We start from the raw sequence: 24,668 nt of genomic DNA, 5'->3' as shown, positions 1-24,668 counted from the left end.
TTTGGCCATCTGATGCGAAGAGCCAACTCATTAGAAAAGACCCTGGTGCTAGGAAAAGATTAAAGGCAGAAGGAGAAGGGGGTGACATAGGATGAGATGGTTGGATGGCATCATCGATTTAGTGGATAGGAATGTGCGCAAACTCTGGGAGACAGTGAAGGACAGGGAAGCCTGGCGTGCTGCACGCAGTCCATGGAGTTGCAAAGAGTCAGACATGACTGAACATGCCATGGTTAAGAAAATCCGGGGGAAAAGAAAGCCCCCAGTTCCCTAGCTTTGGTTTAAGGACCGGATGAGCTTGGACCATCAGCTGCAGGAAGATCGAGAGCATGCAGCAAGAAGTGTGTGCCTGGAGCAAAACCTGGAGCCATTGCCTGCAAATCTGGAGCTACAGACCAAGAAGACACATCAGGGGCCGGGGGACAGCCATGGCACATCACTTCCCAGACCCTAGCTCTCAGAAGCTGGCTGAGCCTTGCAGGTGGAGGCAGTTGGTACAGACAGTTTCACTCGATTCAGCTGCTTACCCACCCTTGGCATCTTCTCCAGAACTGCCTTTTTTTACCCTCCTGGACTGTCCGGCCCAGGGCTGAGGCGATCAGGCTATAAATAAGCAGCAGTGGGACTGGAGTCTGGTTGCCCCTCCTCCAAGCCCTCGCCTCCTATCTGGCTTCTGATGGGGCGGGGTGGGGGAGGAGGCCTTGCTTCCCCACTGGCTCACCTCTGCGGCTGTGACCTTGGTGAAGGGAGGAGGGGCCAGCTCCTGCCTTGCTTTTTCCTTTCTGGGACCTGTGAGGGCCTCCCCGCCAGTGAGGTTTATTCTTTGAGCAGGACTCTCAGCCTTTCCATTTGGACAGCTCAAGTGTAACACCATCTGAGCTGCAGAAATCTAGAAACTGGAAGGGCCCTTTTGCTGTTGCTGTTGCTAAGTCGCTTCAGTCGTGTCCGACTCTGCAACCCCATGGACTGCAGCCCACCAGGCTCCCCTGTCCCTGGGAGAAGGGCCCTTACAGCCTGAGTATTCCAGCTCCCTGGGGTACAAACAAGGAACTGAGGCTAAGAAACCCAAACCACTTGCTCAAGGTCCCCCAGGTGGGTAGCAACAACAAGGTTAGGCCACAGCCCTCCTTCACCCACAAACACTGCACCCCCACCCCAGGGCCAAGAACTGGGCGGCAAGGTGCTTCTGGAATCACAGGGGTTCAATGAATATGAACAGGTGAGCAGATTAAAAACAACCCAAACCTGGACATACAGAGGCGGCATGGGCACCCGAGGAAAGGATGGTGGATTAGGAATTAGCACGTCATGGCTCTTTGGTCCCATGGCAACCCACCCCGGTATTCTTGCCTGGAGAATCCCATGAACAGAGGAGACTGGCAGGCTACAGTCCATGGGGTTACAAAGAGTCAGACACGACTGAAACAACTTAGCACGCACACACAGCCCTTCAGTGGGCTCCTTATTTATAAGATGTGTCTGGCCCTGTGTTCACACCCAGGAATCCTCGAAGCCTGACTCTTCAGCTTGAGTCTGCTCTGAACTTAAGCTCCCCTCGATCCAGCCTCCCAGCCAACCTTTCTCCCAGGGTGTAAACCAGTACTGAGATTATGAAAAGCTGGGACAAACTTGAAAATTTAAAAAAAACCAAACTATTTATTTATTTTATTTGACTGTGCCAGGTGTTAGGTGTGGCCTGCAGGATCTTCAGTTGAGGCATGTGGGATCGAATTCCCTGACCAGGGATCAAACCCAGGCCCCTTGCACTGGGAACATGGAGTCCTGGTCACTGGATCACCAAGGAAGTCTCTGGAAGGTACATTTAATAGTTGGGGACAGCCACTCCATTGACACTTACCATAAAACTCATGGCAAATGACTTTTCAATGACCTCTGGTTTGGAACCATCCATGCCACGGTGCTCATCATTGAATAAGGATATTTGGGAATTTCCAACATAAAAAGTTGTTCCAGACCTTCTTCCATCCCCAAAATAAATCCAGCAAGGTTAGGACAATACATGCAAAGCCAGTAAAATAAATACAAGATGTATGACTTGGGATTCAACCAGCACATCTTTACCAGCCAGAGGCAAGAGAGTGAGTTATCACTTGGATCTTCCGTGGCTTATTCACACTCTGACTGGTTCTCAGCCTTGTGGCTTGGTTAGCCTCTGCACCAGCTTACCCGGTTTGGGTAAATAAAGGCAATTTATTCTTTGCATCAGACCCTTCACTTTCCTACCCTCTCCTCCTACTCTGGGTCTTTGCTGGGAGGTGCTAAGAGGCAGCTGAGTTACATCAGTAAAGGAATGAAACAGAGAACCTCCTGGGTGGAGACTGTGGGCAGGGGCCTGTGCTGACCACAGCTTAGCTGGGACAGAGAAGAGGCAAAATATTGGCATCTCTGGGGTCTAGGGAAGTGATATTCATCTCTTTGTTGGTGGTGTTGTTCAGTCGCTCAGTTGTGTCCGACTCTTTGTGACCCCATGGAGTGTAGCCTGGCAGGCTCCTCTGTCTTCCACTGTCTCCCAGAGTCTGCTCAGAATCATGTCCATTAAGCAGGTGATGCTATCTAACCATCCCGTCCTCTGCTGCCCCCTTCGCCTTTTGCTGGCAGTCTCTGACATTTGTAAATATGAGCTGTTTCACAAACCTGCCTGAGCACTGGGGTGTTTTTAAAGACACAGATTCTCAGGGCCTTTAAATGAGACCATCAGCCATCTCGTGTTTCTTTTCTTTTCTTTTTTTAGTTGTTGGCATGTGGGATCTAGTTCCCCGACCAGGGATTGAACCGAGGCTCCCTGCCTTGGGAGCACAGTCTTAGCTGCTGGACCACAAGGGAAGTCCTAGCAGTCTGTGTTTTTAAAAAACCCCTCTCAGATGGTCCCAAAGATCAGCTGGGATTGAACACCACATTTTTATTATACACATTGAGTATCAGAGAACATTCTCTCACTGCGCTATTTCATCTTAACCTCACCACTACCTATGGGGTCATCAGAGGAGAGAATTCCCAAATATCATCGATTCTGTTTGCCTGAGGAGGAATCAAGGTCCTGAGAATGGAAGTGACATTCTTGAGTCACATAGCTCTTGAATCCGGGTCTTCCAGTCCCAAGTGTGGCACGGATGCTGCGGTGGGGAGATGAGCTTTGGAGCCAGTCAGCCAGGCTCCAAGGTAAGCATGGTGTCTGGCGCATTTAGGCACCTAGTAAATCATTTCCCACTTCCTCTGGCTAAGGTCACTCCACTAGGGAACGGCACAGCCAGGGTTTAAAACCTGTCCTAGAAGTCGCAGAGCCTTGCGGGTTCCTTACTTAGCAACAGCGGAGGTTCACCCAGAGTTGCGCACCTAGCCATGATGGTCAGTGCCACGTGCCCTGTGCCAGCCTCCCTGCCCAAACGGTGCTCCTGGGCCAAGGCCAAGCCACAGAATTCGAAGCTGCAGTCTCTGTCCCAGACGAGCCCCGTGACTTGACTTTGCAGCTATTTCTGGTCCTGCCTTAGTCTCCAGCCTGCTAGAGCCTTGTCTCTATGGAGACAAAGGGACTGGGTCTCTGGGGACCACCTCCTGGTCTTTTCTGAAGGAGGAGCTACTATGGCAGCAGCAGGAGCCCCCTGGGGAGAAGATGTTGGCTACGCACACAGTGTTATTATCTTCTTGACAGCTTCCTCCTGGGGCTCATCACACTCCAAACCAGGTGGATGCTACTCCATCTAGACCCAAACAGAGCTGTTTCCTGCCAGGCTCCTCGGCCCCGTGAAGAGGTGAGGGGCACATGTGGTAGTTCCAGTGACATCCCAATATCCGGGGTCTCACATCCCTTGAGTTGCCCAGGAACCAGGGGCTCAAAGCTGGTTATCCAGCCCAGGAGTTCTCTGCCGTGTTCAGGAGCATGGCAGGGGTGTCCCCAAGCCTCTGGAAACTGCCAGAAGCCTAGGAATCATGGGCATTCTTCCTGGCTTCTCTGCTGGAGCTGTTCCACTGGGTCTCTTACTTTCTAGTAGGAAATGGGCCAAAAAGCTGAAAGCTTAGAGTTTCCCAGGAAGGACATCCATTAGGGAGGGGACCAGATGACCAAGAGGTCAGATGGAAACCAATGAGCCGGCCTCCACAGGCCGCATCCCTCTCCTGCTCCTTGTGTGCTGTTTCTCAGAGACACAGGCTGAAAGCCCCTCGGGGAGCTGGTGAGCGGGGCAGAGAGAGGCAGGAGAGCAGCTTATGACAGCTGAGAACTTGCACTCCTCGACACCGCCCATGGGCCAGCTGCCAGGCCCTTGGGCCCTGGGGCCATCGGTCATTTCTTCTGACCCACAGTGGTCACTGGGTGAGTTCTACTCCACATTTCATTTCTGGAACAAAAAAGATGACTTGTTCAAAAGGAAGCCCTTTTGAACTACGAAAAAGTGAAGGGCTCCATGATTACTTTTAAAAGCAGAGGGTGGGGTTGGGGTTGGAACTAAGCTGGCATTGACTGTGAACTCTGACACTGTGGCCTGATGTCAGCCCAGGGGGAGGTGTGTCAGCTCCTTGGACTGTCTTCCTTCACTAAGTGGAGGGCTTGTGCTGCCTGGGAAGACTTAATTTCCACTCAAGGAAGAAATTCCTGGAACAAATTGTGATGGCAGGAAGAAATGAAGAGTGAAGGAAAGAACTGATTAGCGTTTTCCTTTAAGTTGTTTTGCAATAGCTGGAATTTTTTTTATCTTATTAGGATGCCTGCGAAACAGGGGAGTGAATTGGATGAACTCGCAAAGGCCCTTCCAGTTGGGGATTTTAGAAAAAAACACCACCACTCCCTGAGACGTATTGTGAGTGGGTGGAGGGTATGCGGGGGCGGGGCGGGGGGTGGGACAGCCGGAGCGGGCTGCCCCAGCTGTCTGCCATCCACCCCCAGGCCACTAGGGGTCTCTGCTGGTCCACCAGCCCAGACGTTTCTCCCAAAGCCTCCCCAGCCTCCTAGGAGGACCGGTTTGCGCCTAACTTGCCTGGGCTGGGGGTGGGGAGCCAGTTCTGAGAGCCTGGGTTCTGCTGGGAAGCTTGTCCTGACCCACTCGGGCATGCCCTTGGCCCATCCTCTCAACTCCTTTTTAACGCTTCCTGTTGGCTTGGCACACTGGGCACACAGCAGAAGGTATCTTTCTTATACCTGTGTCTTTTCCCCTGTTTGGTTGCAGGGTTTTTCTTTTCTTTTTTTCTTTTAGGGAAACAGGGGTCTTTAAATTCCCCCAAGCTACCCAGCACAGCATTGGGTGCCTGATAGATGCCCGGTAGGTCGGCGGCCTGCCTGAGCTGAGGTCTGGACCTGCTGAGGAGGTTACCGTTGTCCCCAGGCACCCCATTCTTGGCAGTGTCCCTCCATTTCTGGCAAAGCCAGCGGGCTAAGAAGAGTCGGGTTCCCGAACCCAGGAAGCCAGTCACATGTAAACAAGCCACCTAACCCCATTCCTCTTCCTCTCCTGGTGGGAGCTGACATCTCAAGGGAAAGGCACTTGGCCTGCAGGGACACGCAGCAGCTGCCGCTCTTAAGGAACACTCCCTCGGAAGGAGGGAGCCGCTCTGGTTTCCGAGCCTGGCAGGGCCGCCTTCAGCGGGTCCTGGCCCCTGAGCTGGAGGGTGGGTGGGGTCATGGGGTGGGCGGCTAGGGACCCAGGAGGGACAGCCTTAACACCCATGGAGGAAGAAGGCAGTGGAACTCAGTGTCCTGTCACTTGGGTTGGGGGTGTCCCCTTTCCATCTCAGTAGTGACCCTGCAGAGTGGACCACCACTCCCACGCTCGGCCACGACGCAGAACTTCCAGGGGCTGGCCTGAGGTGCTGGCCCTCCACCCCCTTGGCTTCCTGCTAATCCTGGAAAAGCAGACTCCCTGTGGGTCAATCGGCAAGTCCCCTTCCCCAGGCGGGGGTGCACTGATAATGCCCTTCCTGTATTTTTAGAGAGCAGCGCACCTGTGGAGTGACATCTGGTGGGCCACGCCTGGTATCTCAGAACTCTGCTCTCTGTGGCCTCTCCCCTCCCTACTTTCAATATTCTTTCTTCTCGGCAATTGCTTTCTCACTTGCTCTCTCATCCCTGATTGACAGCTAGACAGGGTCATGGCTCCCCACTCGGGGTCCAGGAACCCTGCTTCTCCTTCCTACACATCACTGAAAAAGTAAAAGGACCTAGGAAATGAAAATGGGCTCTGGAGGAATCCATCCCTGACTCTGTCGCTTATTAGGCATGGGGCCTTGAGCCTTAACTGCCCTGAGTTTCCCTTTCCTTGAGTATAAAGTGGAGAAAAGAATGTGCACTTTGCAGGCTGGTTGTGATGAGTAAGTGAGAAAATCTGTGTCAAACACCCAGTACACACAGTGTCTGAGACCAGGGAGCTCAATAAACATGGACGTTTTCGCCCTTTTCTCTGCCAGTTCTCCCTTGAGCAGCTCAAGAGGTAGCAACTTAGTTCATTTATCTCTAATGCGTCTTCAAGCCTTAACCCATTGCCCACATTCTCACTGAAGAATGGAAGTCTTTGGCAGTTATGATGATCAGACTCAAGGCATAGCCCCCACAAATCTGGCTGCAAGATACTCCATTTGCAGTTAGAGATTGTGTTGCAGTGGTTTTTATGCCCTTGGAACTGAGCAGGCTTGGTAGATACCTGAACAGATGCTTGAGGCATGAGTTTCCCCCTAAACCCTGGCCTCTTTGCTCCAGGGAGTGTTCTCTCTGTTCCTCCCCTTCTCCAGACTTCTCTTTACACTGGGAACACTCACACCAAGAGCTCCCAGCTTGTCTACTAACTGCCCTCCACTCACCTGAGTGAAAAGAAAAAGTGAAAATGAAAGCTTTAGTCACTCAGTCGTGTCCGACTCTTTGCAACTCCACGCACTATAGCCCACCAGGCTCCTCTGTCCATGGATTTTCCAGGCAAGAATACTGGAGTGGGTTGCCATTCCCTTCTCCAGGGGATTTTCCTGACCCAGGAATTGAACCTGGGGTCTCCTGCACTGCAGGCAGATTCTTTACCATCTGAGCCACCAGGGAAGTCCCAAGCCTAACTACCCCAAGCCCCTACTGACCCAAGCCTGCCTGAAATGCTCCCTCCCTCAGGAAGTCCTCCCAAAGCCAGTGAAGCTACAGCTTCTCCAATCACATTAGCTTTGGAAATTCTCCTGCACACCTATCTGATCCCTCCTGAGGTTGGCTCAGTCTGTCTCTGGGCCGGAACAGACCCTGGCCATGAGGGTATACAGGTGGGGCCTGGTCTTTCCCAGCGGGAGGTAGAAGGATGCTGAGAGGTGACTGGGCAACCTCAGGCCATATACATGCTTCGCTCAATCCAGACCCCTTCCAGCGGCTGCTTTCCTGTCCTTTCTCAGGGCCCTCTTGCCCCTGAGCTCTGTATGCTTACAGAACTTATCTAGATCTTCAGGTAGGACACAAGCTCCCTCCCACTGAGGTTGAGTGCTCATCCTGGAAAATTCACAGTGTTCTCTCAGGACCTAGTGCAGTGCATACAGTAAGCGTCCCCCCAGTGCTTGGCAACTGAGTGAGAACTGTGGCTCAGCCCGATCTGCCCTGGAAGAGAGCTGAGGTTTAATCTCCAAGGGGAAAGACGGTTTAAGGTTAAATGCAAGCTTGGCGTGAGGGTCTCTTCAGTGGAATCAAGGAAAGTGAAAGTGTTAGTTGCTCAGTTGTGTCTGACTCTTTGAGACCCCATGACCTGTAGCCCGCCAGACTCCTCTGTCCATGGGATTTTCCAGGCAAGAGCACTGGAGTGGGTTGCCATGCCCTCCTCCAGGGGATCTTCCCAACCCAGGGATCGAACCCAGGTCTCCCTCATTGCGGGCAGATTCTTTTACAGTCTGAACCACCAAGGAAGCCCCCGGAATCACAGAAGAGGTTCCTTGGTAAGGATCTGCCCACACAGGAAGCCTGGGCTCTGCTGAGTAAGAAGCGAGGATGTCATTAGACACAGGCAGGGCAGGATGGCTTCCTGGGGAGGGGGAAGACCAGGCTGTGGTCCAAGTCCTTGGAAACCCCAGTTTAGCTCTCCTGCTTGGACGAAGCAGTCTCCTCCACTCGGCACTCCCGTTCTACCCCCTATAGAGAAAGCTCACGCAACGAAATGGAAGGCCACGTGGGGAGTATGCCCAGACCCCATTGTGCCAGATGGGGACACGGTATGGAATCCGAGAGAGGGGGACCAATGTGAGTAAAAAAAAAAATATCTCCCACTTTGCAACACAAGACTGGATGATCAGCACACAGGCAAAAGCATGAGCCAGCAGTTTGCAACAAAGCTGGCGGGCGTCCGGAATGTTGATCCTGTGGATCATGTTCCGGAGGGGAGACACCCTCCCCAGGCCAGGCTGGCGCGCACTGCGGCTATTTCAGGCTGGGGGGGATTAAGGTCGAACCATGACGAATGTGTATGCAGATACACACGCACACACACACTCACACACACACACATGCTTCTCCTCTCTCCTTTCTGGTGCTGATTCCTACGCCCAGACGCCAGGCCTGCCTCCTGTACTGAGTCTCTCAGCCCCATGGGGCTCTCCTTCCTGGGGAGGCCCAGGGCCAGCCCGCACCCACCTTAGCAAGGAAGAGATGGGAACCTGGGAATGAGGACGGGGCGACACACACAGGGCATCCTGCCCACCTTCTCCTCTGCACAGCCCCAGGACACTGCACCGCCCCCGCCCCAGCCCCTCCCCCAACTGCTGTCACTGTCTGTCTTTCCATCTCTTTCTGCCTCTGTCTGTCTTCAGACTCACTTTCCTCTTCCTTGTCTGTGTCTCTTTGTCTTTGTTGCTCTTTTCCTCCAGTTCTTCATCCTCTCCGCACCTCCCTCTCAAACATGACCCTTGAGACCTACTGTACAGCCTAGGGAACTCTGCTTAATGTTATGTGGCAGCCTTGGATGGGAGTTTGGGGAAGAATGGATACGTGTATATGTATGGCTGAGCCCCTTCGCTGTTCACCTGAAGCTATCACAACATTGCTAATCAACTAAACGCCAATATAAAAATTAAAAGTTTGAAAAAAGAATATGACAGAAAAGCAAAGCATACCCTTGATATTTGCCTTTCTTTCCCTCTTTCTCCCTATTTCTCCTCCCCTCCTCAGCCTTCTTCTTGCCTCTGATTTTTCTCTCTCCATCTTTCTCATCATATTACGTCCTTCAACAGAAAATTATTGGTTAACTACCATGCACCAGACTCTGTGTGGTTACTGTCGGGTATAGATATAATAATGCATAAAATCCCATCTTTGCTCAAAAAATGTTTGTTATCCAGGAGAGGAAAACAAGGCTTACACAGGTGATGATGATGCAAAGTCACGTGTGATATTTACCACATAAATGGCCCGCCATGCCCAGGAGTTAGCTGAGAGCAAGGAAAGTCCAGCTTTGGGGTGGGGCGTCCAGGAGGCCTCTATGGGGAGGGCAGCCTTCTTACTGCCCTTGGCGAAGAGGCTGGGTTCGGTCCTGCAGAGGTGTGGGGACATCACCCAAACACACGGGCATGGAAGAACAGTGACCAAGGAGAGCCTTGAATGTCAGGTGAAAGGATGTGAAAACCCTGGGGGAGCTGGTGATGGAGTTCTTGAGCAGGAGAAGGGCTTGAACAGTGCTTTAGATGATAAAGCCAGCCGCAGAAGCCTAAGAGGTGCGCGGGTGTGAAAGTGTGTGTGTGTGTGTGTGTGTGTGTGTAGGAGGGCCTCGAGGTAGCCACAGAAGAGCAGAATAGGAAGCTATGAGAGTAGCTCATGTGTAATTACCTTATTCACCCCCTGAAGCCTGAACCGAGGAGGTGGGGGCAGAGACAGGAAATGAAGGGGCCAGTCTGAGAAGCGGCAAACAGGACCACCTCGCTAAGTGTCTTCTCTCTCTTTCAGCGTCTTTGTTTTTGTCAGATTGTCTGAGCTCCCCTTTCTAAGCGGATCAGAGGCCTTTCTGCAGCGGTCACCCCAGGGCCAGCTCCACTGTCAGGCACCGATGTGATGCTTGAGGTGATAGAGATCAAAGTTCCTTCCTCTTCTCTCTAAACTCAGAGGCATTGGATGCTGGGATCCCCCAGGAAGACTGACTTCTGCAGACAGCATCGCCCATGCCTGGTTCACCCAGCACCCATGTTATCCTTCTCTACTAGTGTCTCCCAATGACCCTGCTTCCTGCAGGACGAACCTGTCGGCCCCAGGACTCCAACCTTTCGGGGGCCCCTGTGGCTACTAAGCCCCCTGGCCCTCCTTTCTTTCCCCTCTACCCTGGTACACCCCCAATGCCAGAGCTCGAGTTGGGGTTGGAGGGCCCAGAAGGGGAAACCCGGTGCCTCTCCAAGGACCTGATTATTTCCAAAGACTTGTGCTAATTTTCTGATATGATCCTCACATCTCTGTGAGGCACTAAATCCTCATTACTTTTCCTGACCGATGCATTCTAATTAGATCAACACTTAAAACAAATTCACAATAGCCACAGGATGGCTTTCCATCTCATTAACTCCTCACTTATTATTTTCATGAAAATTACTGATAAAAATGTGCATCTCCATTTGGTGAGGCCTCACAGCCTCCTCGGCTCCTATCTTGCATCTCTCCCGTCACCGGGGCTGTGCAGCGTCGCCATGGTAACCCACAATAATAGAAACTAATAAATTACAAACGAGATGCTCGTTGAGCAATTATTGTCCTCTTTTATGCAAGTTTCTTGCTAATTTTGATCATAAGGGAAAGTACAATAAGACTCTGAAGGAATGAGTCTATTTCAAGAGAATATTAGCAAGCAGAAGCCTGGGCGGCGGAGTTTAGATCTGTAATAAAGTGATTTGGTGATTTCAAGCAAAGGGAAGAAGAGGAAATAAACTTCCTGCCTCGTGTCTCCTGCAGTACTCACTATTGAGTCCCCCAGAGATCCCCTGGGGGTGGGTTCGATGTGACTTTTGTGGTCAACATGTACAAGACGTGGCTGGCCTTCTAGAGGTCACCCTGTCCCTTCCCCTACCTCTGCCAACCTAGAGAAATAGATGATATGTGTTGGTCCTTAAAATTTACAGGTTAAAAATGGCATCACCTTTCTTTGGCACTCTTTCCAGCACATTTCATCAAGCATTCTTAGAAAGTTCAGCTGTATCCCCAAGCCTGATTGTCTCATGGGTAGAAGGCTACTGCAAACCTCCTGTGGGATCTCCATGTGCCTGTCCTGGACTCAGAGCTCAGTGGGAGAAGAAGGTGGTGAGCCTAGGGCTTATATAGACACCAGTGATTGGAAAGGTATCGCCAGGAAGCTTTTACAGTTCATGGGTTTGGGGCAAATATTCTGCCCTGGAGAGAACCCATTCTCTCCTAGAGCACAGAGTTAGTTTCCACAGTTCCCGGTTCCCAGGATGAAGGTGGCACGTGAATCTTGAGAGGAGGGGGTGACTTTAGGTGACTTATACAGTGGCCCTGAACCACGAGGAGACAGATGTGCCAGGGTGGGGTGAGCAACTACAGAATGATCGGGGAAAAGCTGTCCCTTGGGAAGCTTCTGTCTTCTTCTATTGAGTGGAATTCAGGAGAGGACCACTTCCCCCAAACCCTCCTGCCCAGAACACAAGAACTCATTAAACCAAAGCCCCTGGAGAATGCAAGGGGTGGTGCTGGCATGTCTGATTCCATTCCCAGCTCTGTCCTGCCTCATCCTCCAGCAAAACTCTCCGTTTCCTTAACTTTTGTGCTTATTTCCTGCAATTTCTTGGACCCGGAAGCCAGGAGTCACTTTGAACATTGTCCCTCTCAGATCTAGTCATTTTCTAGGGAATATTGATGCCCTGGCGTGGTGAGCACTGGGCTTTCGAGGGTCTGGCTGCCTGAAAATAGCAGGAGGAATGGACCAGAGGATGCATCTCATGATGAAAGGATCCAGTGACTCTAAACCATTTCCCTAAACCACGGGACCTTCTGATACCTGGCTTTGGAGCCTGGCTAGGAGAGAGGACCCAGTGCTCCGTGTTACCTGTGAGTGAAGGTTTATGGAGGGCTGGTTGGGGGAGTAGGGCCCCCCGAGGTCGTTCCTGAGCAGATTATCACTGTGCATCTTGGTTTTGAGGCAGGTGATGTACCGGTTACAAAAGTCCTTGCAGAGTTCATTGACTTTCTCCAGCTCCAGCAGGTGGATCCTCAGCACCTGGATCGCCTTCACCATCTGTGGAGAGGAAAGATAGGTGAGCTCAGGTGTGCCCAGATTCCAGTGCCCTCACTGCCTTGACCCTTGAACCCCAAGCACACCAGCAGAGAGAAGCCCATTCCTGCTCTGGCGATGGAGGATTTAAATATTCTCTGTGGGTACATGCAGATTGTTAGCTTGTATTTTTAAATACACAGATTTTTTTTTTTTTTACTTAAAAAAAAAAATCTATACACAGCTACCCTGGGTCTTTGTTGCTGCATGCAGGTTTTTTCTAGCTGCAGCGAGAGGGGGCTACTCTCTAGTTGCGGTGCCCAGTCTTCTCATTGCAGTGGCTTCTCTTGTTGCAGAGCGCAGGCTCTAGGCACTTGGGCTTCAGTAGTCGTGGTGTACGGGCTTAGTTGCCCCGAGGCATGTGGAATCTTCCTAGGCCTGGAATTGAACCCATATGCCCTGCATTGGCAGGCAGAGTCTTATCCACTGGACCACCAGGAAAGCCCCTGTTTACTCTTTTGAGCCTCCTGTTATCATAGCTGTCATGAGGGCAGATGTGCTATTCTGAGAACAGCCTTAGAGATGGAAGGCCAGGTCTCCAGCTCTGGGCCTGCCTGTCTGTGTGGCCTTGGTCAAGTGCGTAAGTTCTGCACCTCACTATCTGACAGCTGGACGCAATGACGCCCTTCCTGACAGCTGTGCAGGTTTGCAGAAAGGAGCATCTTAGGGAAGGCACAAGATTCGAAGGGTGTGGCCCTGAACCAGCACGAGGAAGACAGGGATCAGAGCTCCTTAAGAGCCCCAAGAGGCCAGGGACCGGCTATTCTTAGACGCGTGGTCTGAGTGCCTCATGTGACGCCAGTCACCATGCGGACACCCCATCAACGCTTGTTGACTGACCGCATCATCCAGCGTGACTGAGCTGGGTGCTGGGATACTCAACTGTCTGCGCTGGCTTTTTCCATGCCCTTCGGGTGGTTGTACGTGAGCCTGCCGCCTCTTCAAATGGACCTTCCTAACCTTTCAAGGCAAGAGGCTATTTCTCAATTGAACCTTTTCTTTTTATTGTTGCTATTATTATAAAAAGAAAGCACTGTGGGAAGTAAGGAAAACAGAGGATGAAAAAGGCTGCCCTTGACCCAATCACCCTAAAAAAAAAGGGTTTTCTGGGGGAGGGGTTCACATGCATGTATGTCAACATAGTTTCAGTCACTTGGTACATGCAATTTTGTTTCCTGTTTTTCCCCTTAGTTTACCAGATGTATTTTTCTAAGTGGCAGCATTGTTTTCTCTATTCTCGCTTCTGGCCTGTGGGCTTCTAGAAGGGAGACGTGGCATCTAATTTGCTCATCCTGTTATCGTGGTTATTAACACATGTGGATACTGAGTATATAGTTCTCGAATGGGTAAGTTATTGAGTAAATATATTTTAAACTATTGCATACCATTCCATGCAATAATAAAGATAATAATATAATAAAATAATGAAAAAAATAATAAAAATTCCATGGGGCTTCCCCGTGACTCAGACGGCAAAGAATCTGCCTGCAATGCAGGAGACCTGGGTTCAGTCCCTGGGTCAGAAAGATCCTCTGGATAAGGGAATGGCAACCCCCTCCAATATTCTTGCCTGGAGAATTCTGTGGACAGAGGAGCCTGGTGGGCTTCAGTCCATGGGATCGCAAAGAATCAGACATGACTTAGTGACTAACACAGCAATAACATATCATTCCATGTGTGTGCCCTACTTAGCCAATTCCTTATTGTTGGGCATTTAGGTTAATTCCAATTTTTCAACTTTATAAAAAATGTTAAGTGAGTATTTTCCAACTTTACAGCTTATTAATGCTTCTTCATTATTTCCTTAGGACAAGATCCCAAAAGTGATCGGAAAAAAAAATCTATGGACATTCTTTTGGTTCATGGTAGATATGGCCAAATCACTTTTCAAATAAAGATGTTGGAGCAACTGGCCATCTACAAGCAAAACAGTGGATTTTCACATCTTACACAAAAATTAACTCAAAGACCAAAACATAAGGCATAAAACTAAAATTTTTAAGAAAGAAAAAAAAGAAACACAAGAGAAAATAATCAGGACAGAGGGCTAGGCAAAGAAGTCTTAGATTTGACACCAAAAACATGACCCAGAAAAGGGAAACTTGATGAATTGAAACTTATCAAAGTGTAAAATGTTTGCTCTTCAAAAGACCCTGTGAAGAAGATGAAAAGACAAACTACAGAACAGGAGAAAATATATGAAAAACATGCATCTGACAAAGGACTTATATCTAGAATATATAAAGAACTCTCAAAACTAACCAGTAAAATAACAAGCAATCCAATTAGAACACGGGCAAAAGACAACATCAGACATTTCACTGAGGAGGATACATAGATGGCAAATAGCTGCATGAAAAGATGTTCAGAATTACCAGGGAAGGGTCTTCTCTGGTGGCTCAAATGGTAAAGAATCTTCCTGCAAAGCAGGAGACCCAGGTTCTACCCCTGAGTCGGGAAGATCCCCTGGAGGAGGGCATGGCAACCCACTCCAGTACTCTTGCATGGAGAATCCCACGGACAGAGAAGCCTGGTGGGCTACAGTCCATGGGGTCACAAAGAGTTAGATACAACTGAAGTGACTTAGCACACGTGTATGCATCATCAGGGAAATGCAACTTACAACCACAGTAAGGTGCTACCACACACCTATCAGAGTGGTTAACATTAAAAATAGAGAGAACACTAAATGTTGGCAAGGAATTAGAAACTGGATCACTCATGTGTAACTGGCGGATATAAAAAATGGTCCAGCCACTCTGGAAAACAGCAGAATAGTTGATCACAAAACTGAATATATACCATCCAGCTCAGCAGTTGCACTCTTGGGCATTTATTCCAGAGACATAAAAACATGTGTTCACCTCAAAACTTGTATATTCCAAGAAATCTTATTTTTAATAACCCCAAGCTGGAAACAACCAAAATACACTTCAACAGGTGAATGGATAAAGAAACTATGGTACATCTGTATCATGAAACCATTTCTTAGCAACAAAACCAAACCACTGATATACTCAACTACTTGGATAGATTTAAAGGGAATGATGCTGAGAAAAAAAAGCTAGTCTCAGAAAGCTATATACATAATGCCATTTATACAACATTCTTTTCTTCTGTTTTTATATATAGAACATTCTTTAAATGACTAAATTTTAGAGATAGAGAACAGGTCAGTCATGGCAGGGGGTGTGGTGGGGGAGGGAGGGAGGGACTGCTCTGTATCTTGACAGCCGTAGTGTCTCCATGAATACACACGTGCCAAAGTGGCACAAACTAAACATACACGCATATCGCTATGACTATATGTAACACTAGTGAAACCTGAATAAGTTTGGCGGTCATACCATTGTCATTTCCTGGCTGTGAAATTGTCCTCTAGCCATGCAGAAAGGGAATCAGGTCTTCGCTATACTAATTCTTACCGCTGCATGTGAATCTACAGTTACATCAAAATAAAAAGTAAAAAGAAAAGAGTGGGTGCTTGCCTTCCAAGACGATTGATGCTGACATAAGCCATGTAGAGGTGTCTTTCTTTAACCCCACCCTGCTAGCATTTGGCCAACATCTTGATGACCAGGAAGACTAGCAAGGGTGTCACTCCCAGAGAATCCTACTGTCAGATGTGTTGGCCACAGCCTCCCTGAGCTTCATCAGCATTTCAAGTGGAGCGTGATAGAGGAGCCCCCAGACTCTCATCTGGATTGTCTGATAGGTAGGGATTCAGTTCAGTTCAGTTGCTCAGTCGTGTCCGACTCTTGGCCACGCTATGGACTGCAGCACGCCAGGCCTCCCTGTCCATCACCAACTCCCGGAGTTTACTCAAACTCATGTCCATTGAGTCGGCGATGCCGTCCAACTATCTCATCCTCGGTCGTCCCTTCTCCTCCCGCCTTCAATCTTTCCCAGCATCAGGGTCTTTTCTAATGAGTCACTTCTTCGCATCAGGTGGCCAAAGTATTGGAATTTCAGCTTCAGCATCGGTCCTTCCAGTGAATATTCAGAACTGATTTCCTTTAGGATGGACTGGTTGGATATCCTTGCAGTCCAAGGGACTCTCAAGGGTCTTTTCAAAAGCACCAGTTCTTTGGTGATCAACTTTCTTTATAGGGACAGGGATTGTGCTTGGCTAATTAAAGGTTCTTGGAGAATTAGATGAAGTATCACTCAGAGGCAGAAACTGACAACTGTATATTTTCCTCAGTGATCAGTGTAAAGAAATAAGAGGAAAACAATAGAATGGGAAAGACTAGAGATCTCTTCAAGAAAATTAGAGATACCAGGGGAACATTTCATGCAAAGATGGGCACAATAAAAGACAGAAACGGTATGGACCTAACAGAAGCAGAAGATATTAAGATGAGGTGGCAAGAATACACAGAAGAGCTATACAAAAAAGATCTTAATAACCAGATAACAATGATGGTGTGATCACTCACCTAGAGCCAGACATCTTGGAGTATGAAGTTAAGTGGGCCTTGGAAAGCATCACTACGAACAAAGCTAGTGGAGGTGATGGAATTCCAGCTGAATATTTCAAATCCTAAAAGATGATGCTGTGAAAATGCTGCACTCAATATGCCAGCAAATTTGGAAAACTCAGCAGTGGCCACAGGACTGGAAAAGGTCCATTTTCATTCCAATCCTAAAGATGGGCAATCCCAAAGAATGTTCAAACTACTGCACAGTTGCACTCATTTCATAAGTGGGCAAAATAATGCAGAATTCTCCAAGCATGGCTTCATCAGTATGTGAACCAGAACTTTCAAGCTGGATTTAGAAAAGGCAGAGGAACCAGAGATCAAATTGCCAACATCTGTTGGATCATAGAAAAAGCAAGAGAGTTCCAGAAAAACATCTACTTCTGCTTCATTGACTATGTTAAAGCCTTTAACTGTGTAGATCACAACAAACTGTGGAAAATTCTTCAAGAGATGAGAATACCAGATCATCTTACCTTACCTACCACCTTACCTGACCTGTATGCCGGTCAAGAAGCAACAGTTAGAACTGAACATGGAACAACAGACTGGTTCCAAATTGGGAAAGGAGTATGTCAAGGCTGTATATTGACACCCTGCATATTTAGCTTATATGCAGAGTACATCATGCAAAATGCCAGACTGGATGAAGCACAAGCTGGAATCAAGATTGTTAGGAGAAATATCAATAACTTCAGATATACAGATGACATCACCCTTATTGCAGAACATGAAGAGGTACTAAAGAGCCTCTTGATGAAAGTGAAAGAGGAGAGTGAAAAAGCTGGCTTAAAATTCAACATTCGAAAAACGAAGATCATGGCATCTGATCCTATCACTTCACGGCAAATAGATGGGGAAACAATGGAAACAGTGACAGATTTCATTTTCTTGGGCTCTAAAATCACTGCAGATGGTAACTGCAGCCATGAAATTAAAAGGCACTTGCTCCTTGGAAGAAAAGCTATGACCAACTTAGGCAGCATATTAAAAAGCAGAGACATTACTTTGCCGACAAAGGTCCATCTAGTCCAAGCCACGGTTTTTCCAGTAGTCATGTATGAATGTGAGAGTTGGACTATAAAATAAGCTGAGCACCGAAGAATTAATGCTTTTGAACTGTAATGCTGGAGAAGACTCTTTAGAGTCCCTTGGACTACAAGATCAAACCAGTCAATCCTAAAGAAAATCAGTCCTGAATATTCATTGGAAGGACAGATGCTGAAGCTGAAGCTCCAATACTTTGGTCACCTGATACAAAGAGCTGACTCAGTAGAAAAGACCCTGATGCTGGGAAAGATTGAAAGCGGGAGGAGAAGGGGCGACAGAAGATGAGATGGTTGGATGGCATCACCGGCTCAATGGACAAAAGTTTGAGCAAGCTCTGGGAGATGGTGAAGGCCAGGGAGGCCTGGTGTGCTGCTGTCCATAGGGCTGCATAGAGTTGGACACGACTGAGCGACTGAACAACAGCTTTCTATAGGCACCAAGAACATCTAGCGCCTCCATCAGGACAATCTCTCTTAATTTTTAAAAATATTTATGTATTTGTCTGAGCCAGGTCTTAGTTGCACTATGTGGGATCTGATTCCCTGACCAGGGATCAAACACAGGTCCCCTGCATTGGGAGGGTGGAGTCTTAGCTGCTGGACCAGCAGGGAAGTCCCTACAACCTCCCTTAATTTAACATTATTATTTCGACAAATAGTAAGTCTCATTAAATACCAAACGCTGTACAAGACCTCTCACTCGAATAAGATGCCAGTCAGCTTTGTCTCCTCTAGCCAAAATAATCCTAATTCCTTAAATCTTTCTTCTTTTTCTCCTCGCTCTGCTCCTTCTTCCTTCCATCCTTTCATTTCTTCTTCTCTCTTTCTCCGAGCTTTCCTTAACTGGACTTTTTCCTTTTCAATCAACATTTACTCACTTTAAAATCTTTCTGTGAATACACACACACACAGGAAAGTACACATACCTGTAGTCGATAAATACTTCTTATGTAAAAAGAATCAGAAAATACAATTAAATAGAACAAAATAAAATCTATCCAGAATAGCTTTGCTCAGATGAAATACGTGTGCAATGTGTTTAAATCAGATCTGATGCACAGTGGCTGAAAGTGGACCTACCTTTTGGTTTAATGAAGCACAGGTGAAGGATTACTTTTTTATGAGATAACAGACTTGGTTTAAAGATTTAAGAACATAGAGTAAATCACAATGGTATTCCAAGGCAATGAATATGTAGGATCTATTCAGTATTAGAGAAAAAAGTGGGCAATGCCATTAATATGGGGCAGCTGCCTGGCATAGCACAAAGCCTGTGGGATTTACCGTCAGCCCAGATTTGAGTCCAGGCCTACTGTTTACGGATTGAGTGACACTGGGCTAATTCCACGACTTCCCTTAGCCTCAGTCTTCCTCATCCCTGACTCACAGGATTTGATTAGGGCTAAAAGAGATAATAATGTGAAAGTGCTTTATAAACCACAGGGAACCAAAGGCATATACATTTTTGCAACCTCTTTTAATGATTTCTAATATCCTGTTGGCTTTTCTATTGCTATTCCATTTTCAGAGAGTAGAAAAATAATCATCCCCAGTTTTTTCTTCTATATTTATGTTTCGTGAATCATACTCTAGCTTATTTCTAATGCAATTTTGGGTTTTTGCCTCTAAATCAGAATAAAACTCTGGCGTATTAAACTATTTCCCTAAGTGATCCATGTCATATAAAAGGTTATTCCAAATCTTCTAGTGCAATGAACAGTTCCATTTAATTTAATATCATCAACAACTGTGATGAATGTATCCTTAATTCCTTTTCTCCCAGTTTGGCTTCATCTTTTAGCTTCTCTCCCCACCCTTCTCTTTCAAAATACTAATTAAAAAAGCAGCTCTCTTTTTCTAAGTAGCATCGTTCACTAAAGCAAAACAAGCTGCAATCTTACATTTTAGTCTCATGTCACAGCACACGGGCCCCACATGCGTGTGTGTGCTCAGTCGGGTCTGACTGACTCTTTGTGACCCCGTGGACTGTAGCCCGCCAGGCTCCTCTGTCCATGGGATTCTCCAGGCAAGAATACTAGAGTGGGTTGCCATTTCCTCCTCCAAGGGATCTTCCTGAACCAGGGATCACTTAAGTCTGAACCTGGATCACTTAAGTCTTCCTGCATTGGCAGGTGAATTCTTTACCACAAGCGCCACCTGGGAAGCCCGCATGGCCTCACAAGTCTCAGGAAAGTCCACAGGATGGGAGGGAGCCTCTCTTTTTCTGGAAAGTCCCATGGTGTGATGTCCTAAATCTATTATTTTCTGTCTGAGTATTTGGAACCAGACCTTTAACTTCATCTGTAACATGTAAGCTGATCAATAATACACCAAAGAGCTGTTGTGAACAGCTTCACATGGTTGAATGAAACCATGTACACATGTGTCCTGGGCACACAGCAACTGTGTTGTATGTCGATTATTTACATCAACATGCCCCTCCCTCCTCCATCAAGCACTTTTCTGAAAAGTGGCCTCTCTTGTAAGATTGCGACCTCTTCATTTGATAATAATAAATCCTTGCCTTTCAAAGCATTTATATACATAGCACTTTACAATATGCAAAACGCTTCTCTCTCCATTACCTCATTTGAGTCGCATAAACCTGGGGACCCACAGGCACGGTTATCATTCTCCTGGAGAACTGGAAATCAAGACCCAGGGGTTAGGTAACCTGCGAAATTCCAGGCAGCAATTAGGGAGTAGCTTGGCCCTGGAGGGCAGACTCCTTTTTCCCTCTCCTTCTTCTGCATTTTGGGAAGCTGGAATAGTCTGCTTCACGTACAGATGAATTGGTAAACATGCATTCCTTCAAGTGCTCTGAAGTGCTTCCTGTGTGTCACTAGGGCAGCCGGAGAAGGCAATGGCACCTCACTCCAGTACTCTTGCCTGGAAAATCCCATGGATGGAGGAGCCTGGTAGGCTGCAGTCCATGGGGTCGCTAAGAGTCAGACACGACTGAGCGACTTCACTTTCACTTTTCACTTTCATGCATTGGAGAAGGAAATGACAACCCACTTCAGTGTTCTTGCCTGGAGAATCCCAGGGATGGGGGAGCCTGGTGGGCTACCGTCTATGGGGTCACACAGAGTTGGACACGACTGAAGTGACTTAGCATAGCATAGGGCAGCCAAAGCTAAAATCTAATTGGGAAATTTTCTAGGCCAGCCAAGCCTGGCCTGAGCAGTTGGAAGGGTGGGGTCCCTGGAACAAGGCCTGGAACATGGAAGAAAGGTGAAGACCAGGGGCTGGAGACTGCCAGATGACTGGGGAACAGGATGAGCACTTAGGGAGGCTGCCACACAGGACAAGTTAAATACTTTTAAGTCACAATGTGGCACTTCCCCTCCCTCCTCCTCAGACTCTGGAGAGGCCTTGTGGTTCAGGGAAAAGACGTGGGCTTCAGGAGCTAGACAAATACCAGCTCTGTAACTTAGTGACTACAGGGTTCTCAGTCTTGGATTCTCCCTTCTGTAAAATGGGTATAATGATAACCCCTCCCAGGGCTATCTCGAGAATTAAATAGCAGAGCTGGGTGCTAGGAAATAGTGGATTTTGGAGGCTGAGTCTGGGGCCCTCCACCTTCTGGGATGCTCTGCAGGATTCACACAATCTCTGTACTTCCTTGTTCTCATCTGTAAAATGGGATAATAACAGCAACTCCCTCAACATCATACTGAGGATGGAAGGAGATTTGGCCAGAAAAGAACTAAAGACGAGTGCAGAGGAAGTACTAAGAAAAGACTGCGTCTAGGGCCGCATAATTGCTGAGTGTGGGCCAGGGCTCCGTGCCTGTGTTTGACTCACGTTTGAGCTGTGTGGTCTTGAGCTATGATTTCACCTCATGTCGCAAGATGCTCATCTTAGTGAAAGTCGCTCAGTCCTGCCCAACTCTTTGTGACTCCGTAGACTGCAGCCTGCCAGGCTCCCCTGTCCATGGAATTCTCCAGGCAAGAATACTGAAGTGGGTAGCCATTCCCTTCTCCAGGGCATCTTTCTGACCCAGGGATTGAACTTGGTTCTCCTGTGTTGCAGGCAGATTCTTTACCATCTGAGCCACCAGGCTTCTCTTATCTTTAAGCCCCCTCATCTTAAAATAGGGATAGTAATAATCTGTGCCTTGTGGGTCTGAAAACAGGATTAAATAAGATAATACAGGTGTAGTGTTTAGGACGACGGCACCTGGAGCCCAGTAAGTATGCTATAAATGTTATTTATTACTGGCTTTGATTATTATTTCCTTTCCCTGTTCTGGGGTCTTGTGGGATTTTCTGCTCCTGTCACGGTGAAGAGAGTCTGGACAGAAGGCAGGAGGGAATGACTCTCTGAAGGGGTGCTGCCTGGGGTCCCTGTGGACCCATGGCTCCAGCCTGCCTCCTTCACATGTCTCCATATTCACAACCTCTGGCCTCTGCACCCCACCCCCTTCAGAGAGGGCCCAGGGGCCTGGGGGGCCCCATGTTGGAGCTGGCTTTGCGATCAGGCAGCTCTAATCTGTCCCGTGAGCCCCACCAGAGTCTCATTAAAACGTGCCCCATAAATGTTAAAAAATTTACACATAAAAAAATTCCATGCATGAAACTGAAACCGTACGTTTTACAGCCTCAGTTTGAAATCTTGCATAATGTATAAAACCTCGGCCCTGCACTGGGGGCCCGTAAATCAGATTTTATAAAACAAAAAGCTTTTGCCTTTCAAAGGGGTTTGGGGAACTTGCAAATTTTACAAACTGTACCAACTGCCAGTCAGAGGCTGCTGGGCTCAAATAGGGGATCAATGGGCCAGGTGACAGAGGGCTGGTGAGCACTGGGGGGGTGTGTGTGTGGGAGTTGGAGCCGGGGCGGGGTGGGGGGGGTGTCCCTGGGGGAGCTGACCAGAGGAAAGCCACCCCCATGGTACTGAAATGGGGAGGTGGAGAGGGTCAGGGAGTGTGTGTACCATGGGGAGAGATGCTTATTTTTTTATTTTTTATAATTAATGTCATATGTTTTTATTATTCAGACTTGCACTTCTCTTCACCTTTCATATCAGGGTTGTTTTTTGTAAGACGGTCATTTATAAGTGAGGGTTCTGCTGCCCCTGCGGGAGCAGAGAGGTGGGTGATGGAGTGGAAGGAGTTAGCAGACCTGGGCGCTGACAAGTCACTGCCCTTCTCCAGACTCCAGTGTCCCCATCTGTAAAATGGACGCACTGCTCTCTATGCTTGGGGTTTTCCCCCAGTGTTTTATGATTCTAAGTTTCTATTCCAGCAGCTGGCTAACTGAGAAGGAAGTTTCACTTAGAAACCTACACTCTGGGAACCTCTCTGGTCTCTGAACATCTCTGGGAGGGCTTTGTCAGCCATGGTTCCCATGGGAACCTGTCTGGGAGATCGCAGGAGCTGGGGAGGTGGACACAGCGATTTGCTTGGATGGGAGGAGAGGGACCAGTAGGAGGGGGAGGACCCACGTCCTGGGGGGTGGTATGCCTGGTGGGGCTGGGGAGGAGGCAGGATCTGAGCCCCGCTTCAGGATCCAGGGTGGGACAGTTTGGGGGGATCCCAGTATCCTTGTGACAAGCCCGTCTGTGAAAGTCAACATTCAAGGGCAAAGGAAAGCCGCCCTGACACACATATATATAAAAAATAAATCTCTCAATTATCTCAGCTCATTTGCTTGGGGTCTCATTTTATGTCCCTGCTCCGCTGTGCAGTATATCTGTCCGGATAAAGAGTTACAGTCCGCTGGGCTACGTGTGCGGGGTTGTAAAAAATACAGATGCCAAATTAACTGGCTGTGGCACTCGGCAGCTGATTGAGCTGATAATGACGCGATCTGACCTTTTTCTAATTTCTAATTATGTGCATCTCGGCAGTGCCGGCTGCACGACTCTTGTTCTAATGATGGCTCCTGTGGTCGGCCTCCTCATCTCCCCGCTCCTGACACAGGACCACACGTGGGATGGCAAAGGGCACTGCCTGATCCCAGCCCCAACCCCCGGAAAGTTTCAGGCTCTCCGCCACATGGTCTCTCTGATGGCCTGGAGGTGAGGTGAGGCGGCTGGAATGCCTGGCCTTAGTGATACTGCATTTGACCTTAACCTTCTGGATGCCACGCATTTTCAAAGGCCATTTAGTTCCACTAGTCATGGCGTTAATTTTTTATGACAGTCACAGGAGACAGGTGGACTGGCTCTACAGATGGGGAAACCGAGCTTCAAAGGAGCTGCCATCAAAGTCTCCCAGAAGGTGAGCTTGGCCTCGGGTCCTTGGCTCATTCAACCACCTCCATTTAAATAATTGATCCATCCATCAGTCATTGACTGTGGCCAACTCCCCCAGGTAAACTCCTCCGGGTCCATGTGAGGGGGTGGGCTGTGCTAAGCCGGCTCCACCAGTGGACCACTCCCAGCCCATCACTTGGGATAGAAGCCCAGGGAGCACCAGGGGTCTGGGGCCACTGGGGCACCTCCTCCAGCAACCCCACCCTCAGATCAGGCATGGCACATGGTGGATACTACCACGTCTTGCTGGATTAGATGAAGAAATCTGAGTCTTTCCGTGAGCAGACCCCTGAGAGACCCAGGTAGTGTAGGCCAGGGGAGAGCATGGAGATGGTCACTTTTTGGTATTTCCAGGCTGTACTCTTGGGTTGGCCAAAAAGTTTGTTCAGGTTTCCTCACTACATCTTATGGAAAAATCCAAATGAACTTTCTGACCAACTTAATAGAATAAGAGGTTGTGGGGCTGGGAGCGGGGGGGTGTCTTCCAGAACTCACCTGGCAGGTGGCAGTGGGCAAGTTTGTAAGGTTGGTTTCTCCAGGACTCCTACTTCCGAAGATGTTTATATTCTTTCATATTACTCAGCCTATTTTAGGTATTTCCCACCAATTGAGGCCTCAGCTTCTTTGGGGGGTCAAGTGAAGGGAGTGTTCATTCCAGC

The 24,668-nt window shown here is 48.4% G+C and overlaps 1 protein-coding gene and 1 long non-coding RNA gene across 9 annotated transcripts in view; one reads left to right on the top strand and one right to left on the bottom strand.

The window, feature by feature from the left end:
• PKNOX2 (PBX/knotted 1 homeobox 2) overlaps positions 1-24,668 on the bottom strand; it is a 297,298-nt gene that overhangs the window by 24,674 nt on the left and 247,956 nt on the right. For all 6 annotated transcript variants that reach the window (XM_044943541.1, XM_025286363.2, XM_044943542.1 and 3 more), the window contains one exon: positions 11,994-12,182. In XM_044943541.1, coding sequence (XP_044799476.1) covers positions 11,994-12,182 — 189 coding nt within the window. The remainder of the gene's footprint in view (positions 1-11,993; positions 12,183-24,668) is intronic.
• Positions 4,082-14,691, top strand: LOC123333789. 3 transcript variants are annotated; one of them, XR_006641128.1, is made up of 5 exons: positions 4,082-4,330; positions 4,718-4,814; positions 11,795-11,995; positions 12,087-12,211; positions 14,027-14,691. It is a non-coding gene; the product is annotated as an uncharacterized LOC123333789 (long non-coding RNA). The 3 variants fall into 3 exon arrangements; XR_006551352.2 differs by having other exon boundaries at positions 4,083-4,330; positions 8,099-11,995; positions 12,087-12,201; XR_006551351.2 differs by having other exon boundaries at positions 4,083-4,330; positions 8,099-11,995.

Source organism: Bubalus bubalis, chromosome 5 (assembly GCF_019923935.1).
Source record: "Bubalus bubalis isolate 160015118507 breed Murrah chromosome 5, NDDB_SH_1, whole genome shotgun sequence".
Classification (NCBI taxonomy): Eukaryota; Metazoa; Chordata; class Mammalia; order Artiodactyla; family Bovidae; genus Bubalus; species Bubalus bubalis.
This window is presented reverse-complemented; position numbering and strand designations above follow the sequence as displayed.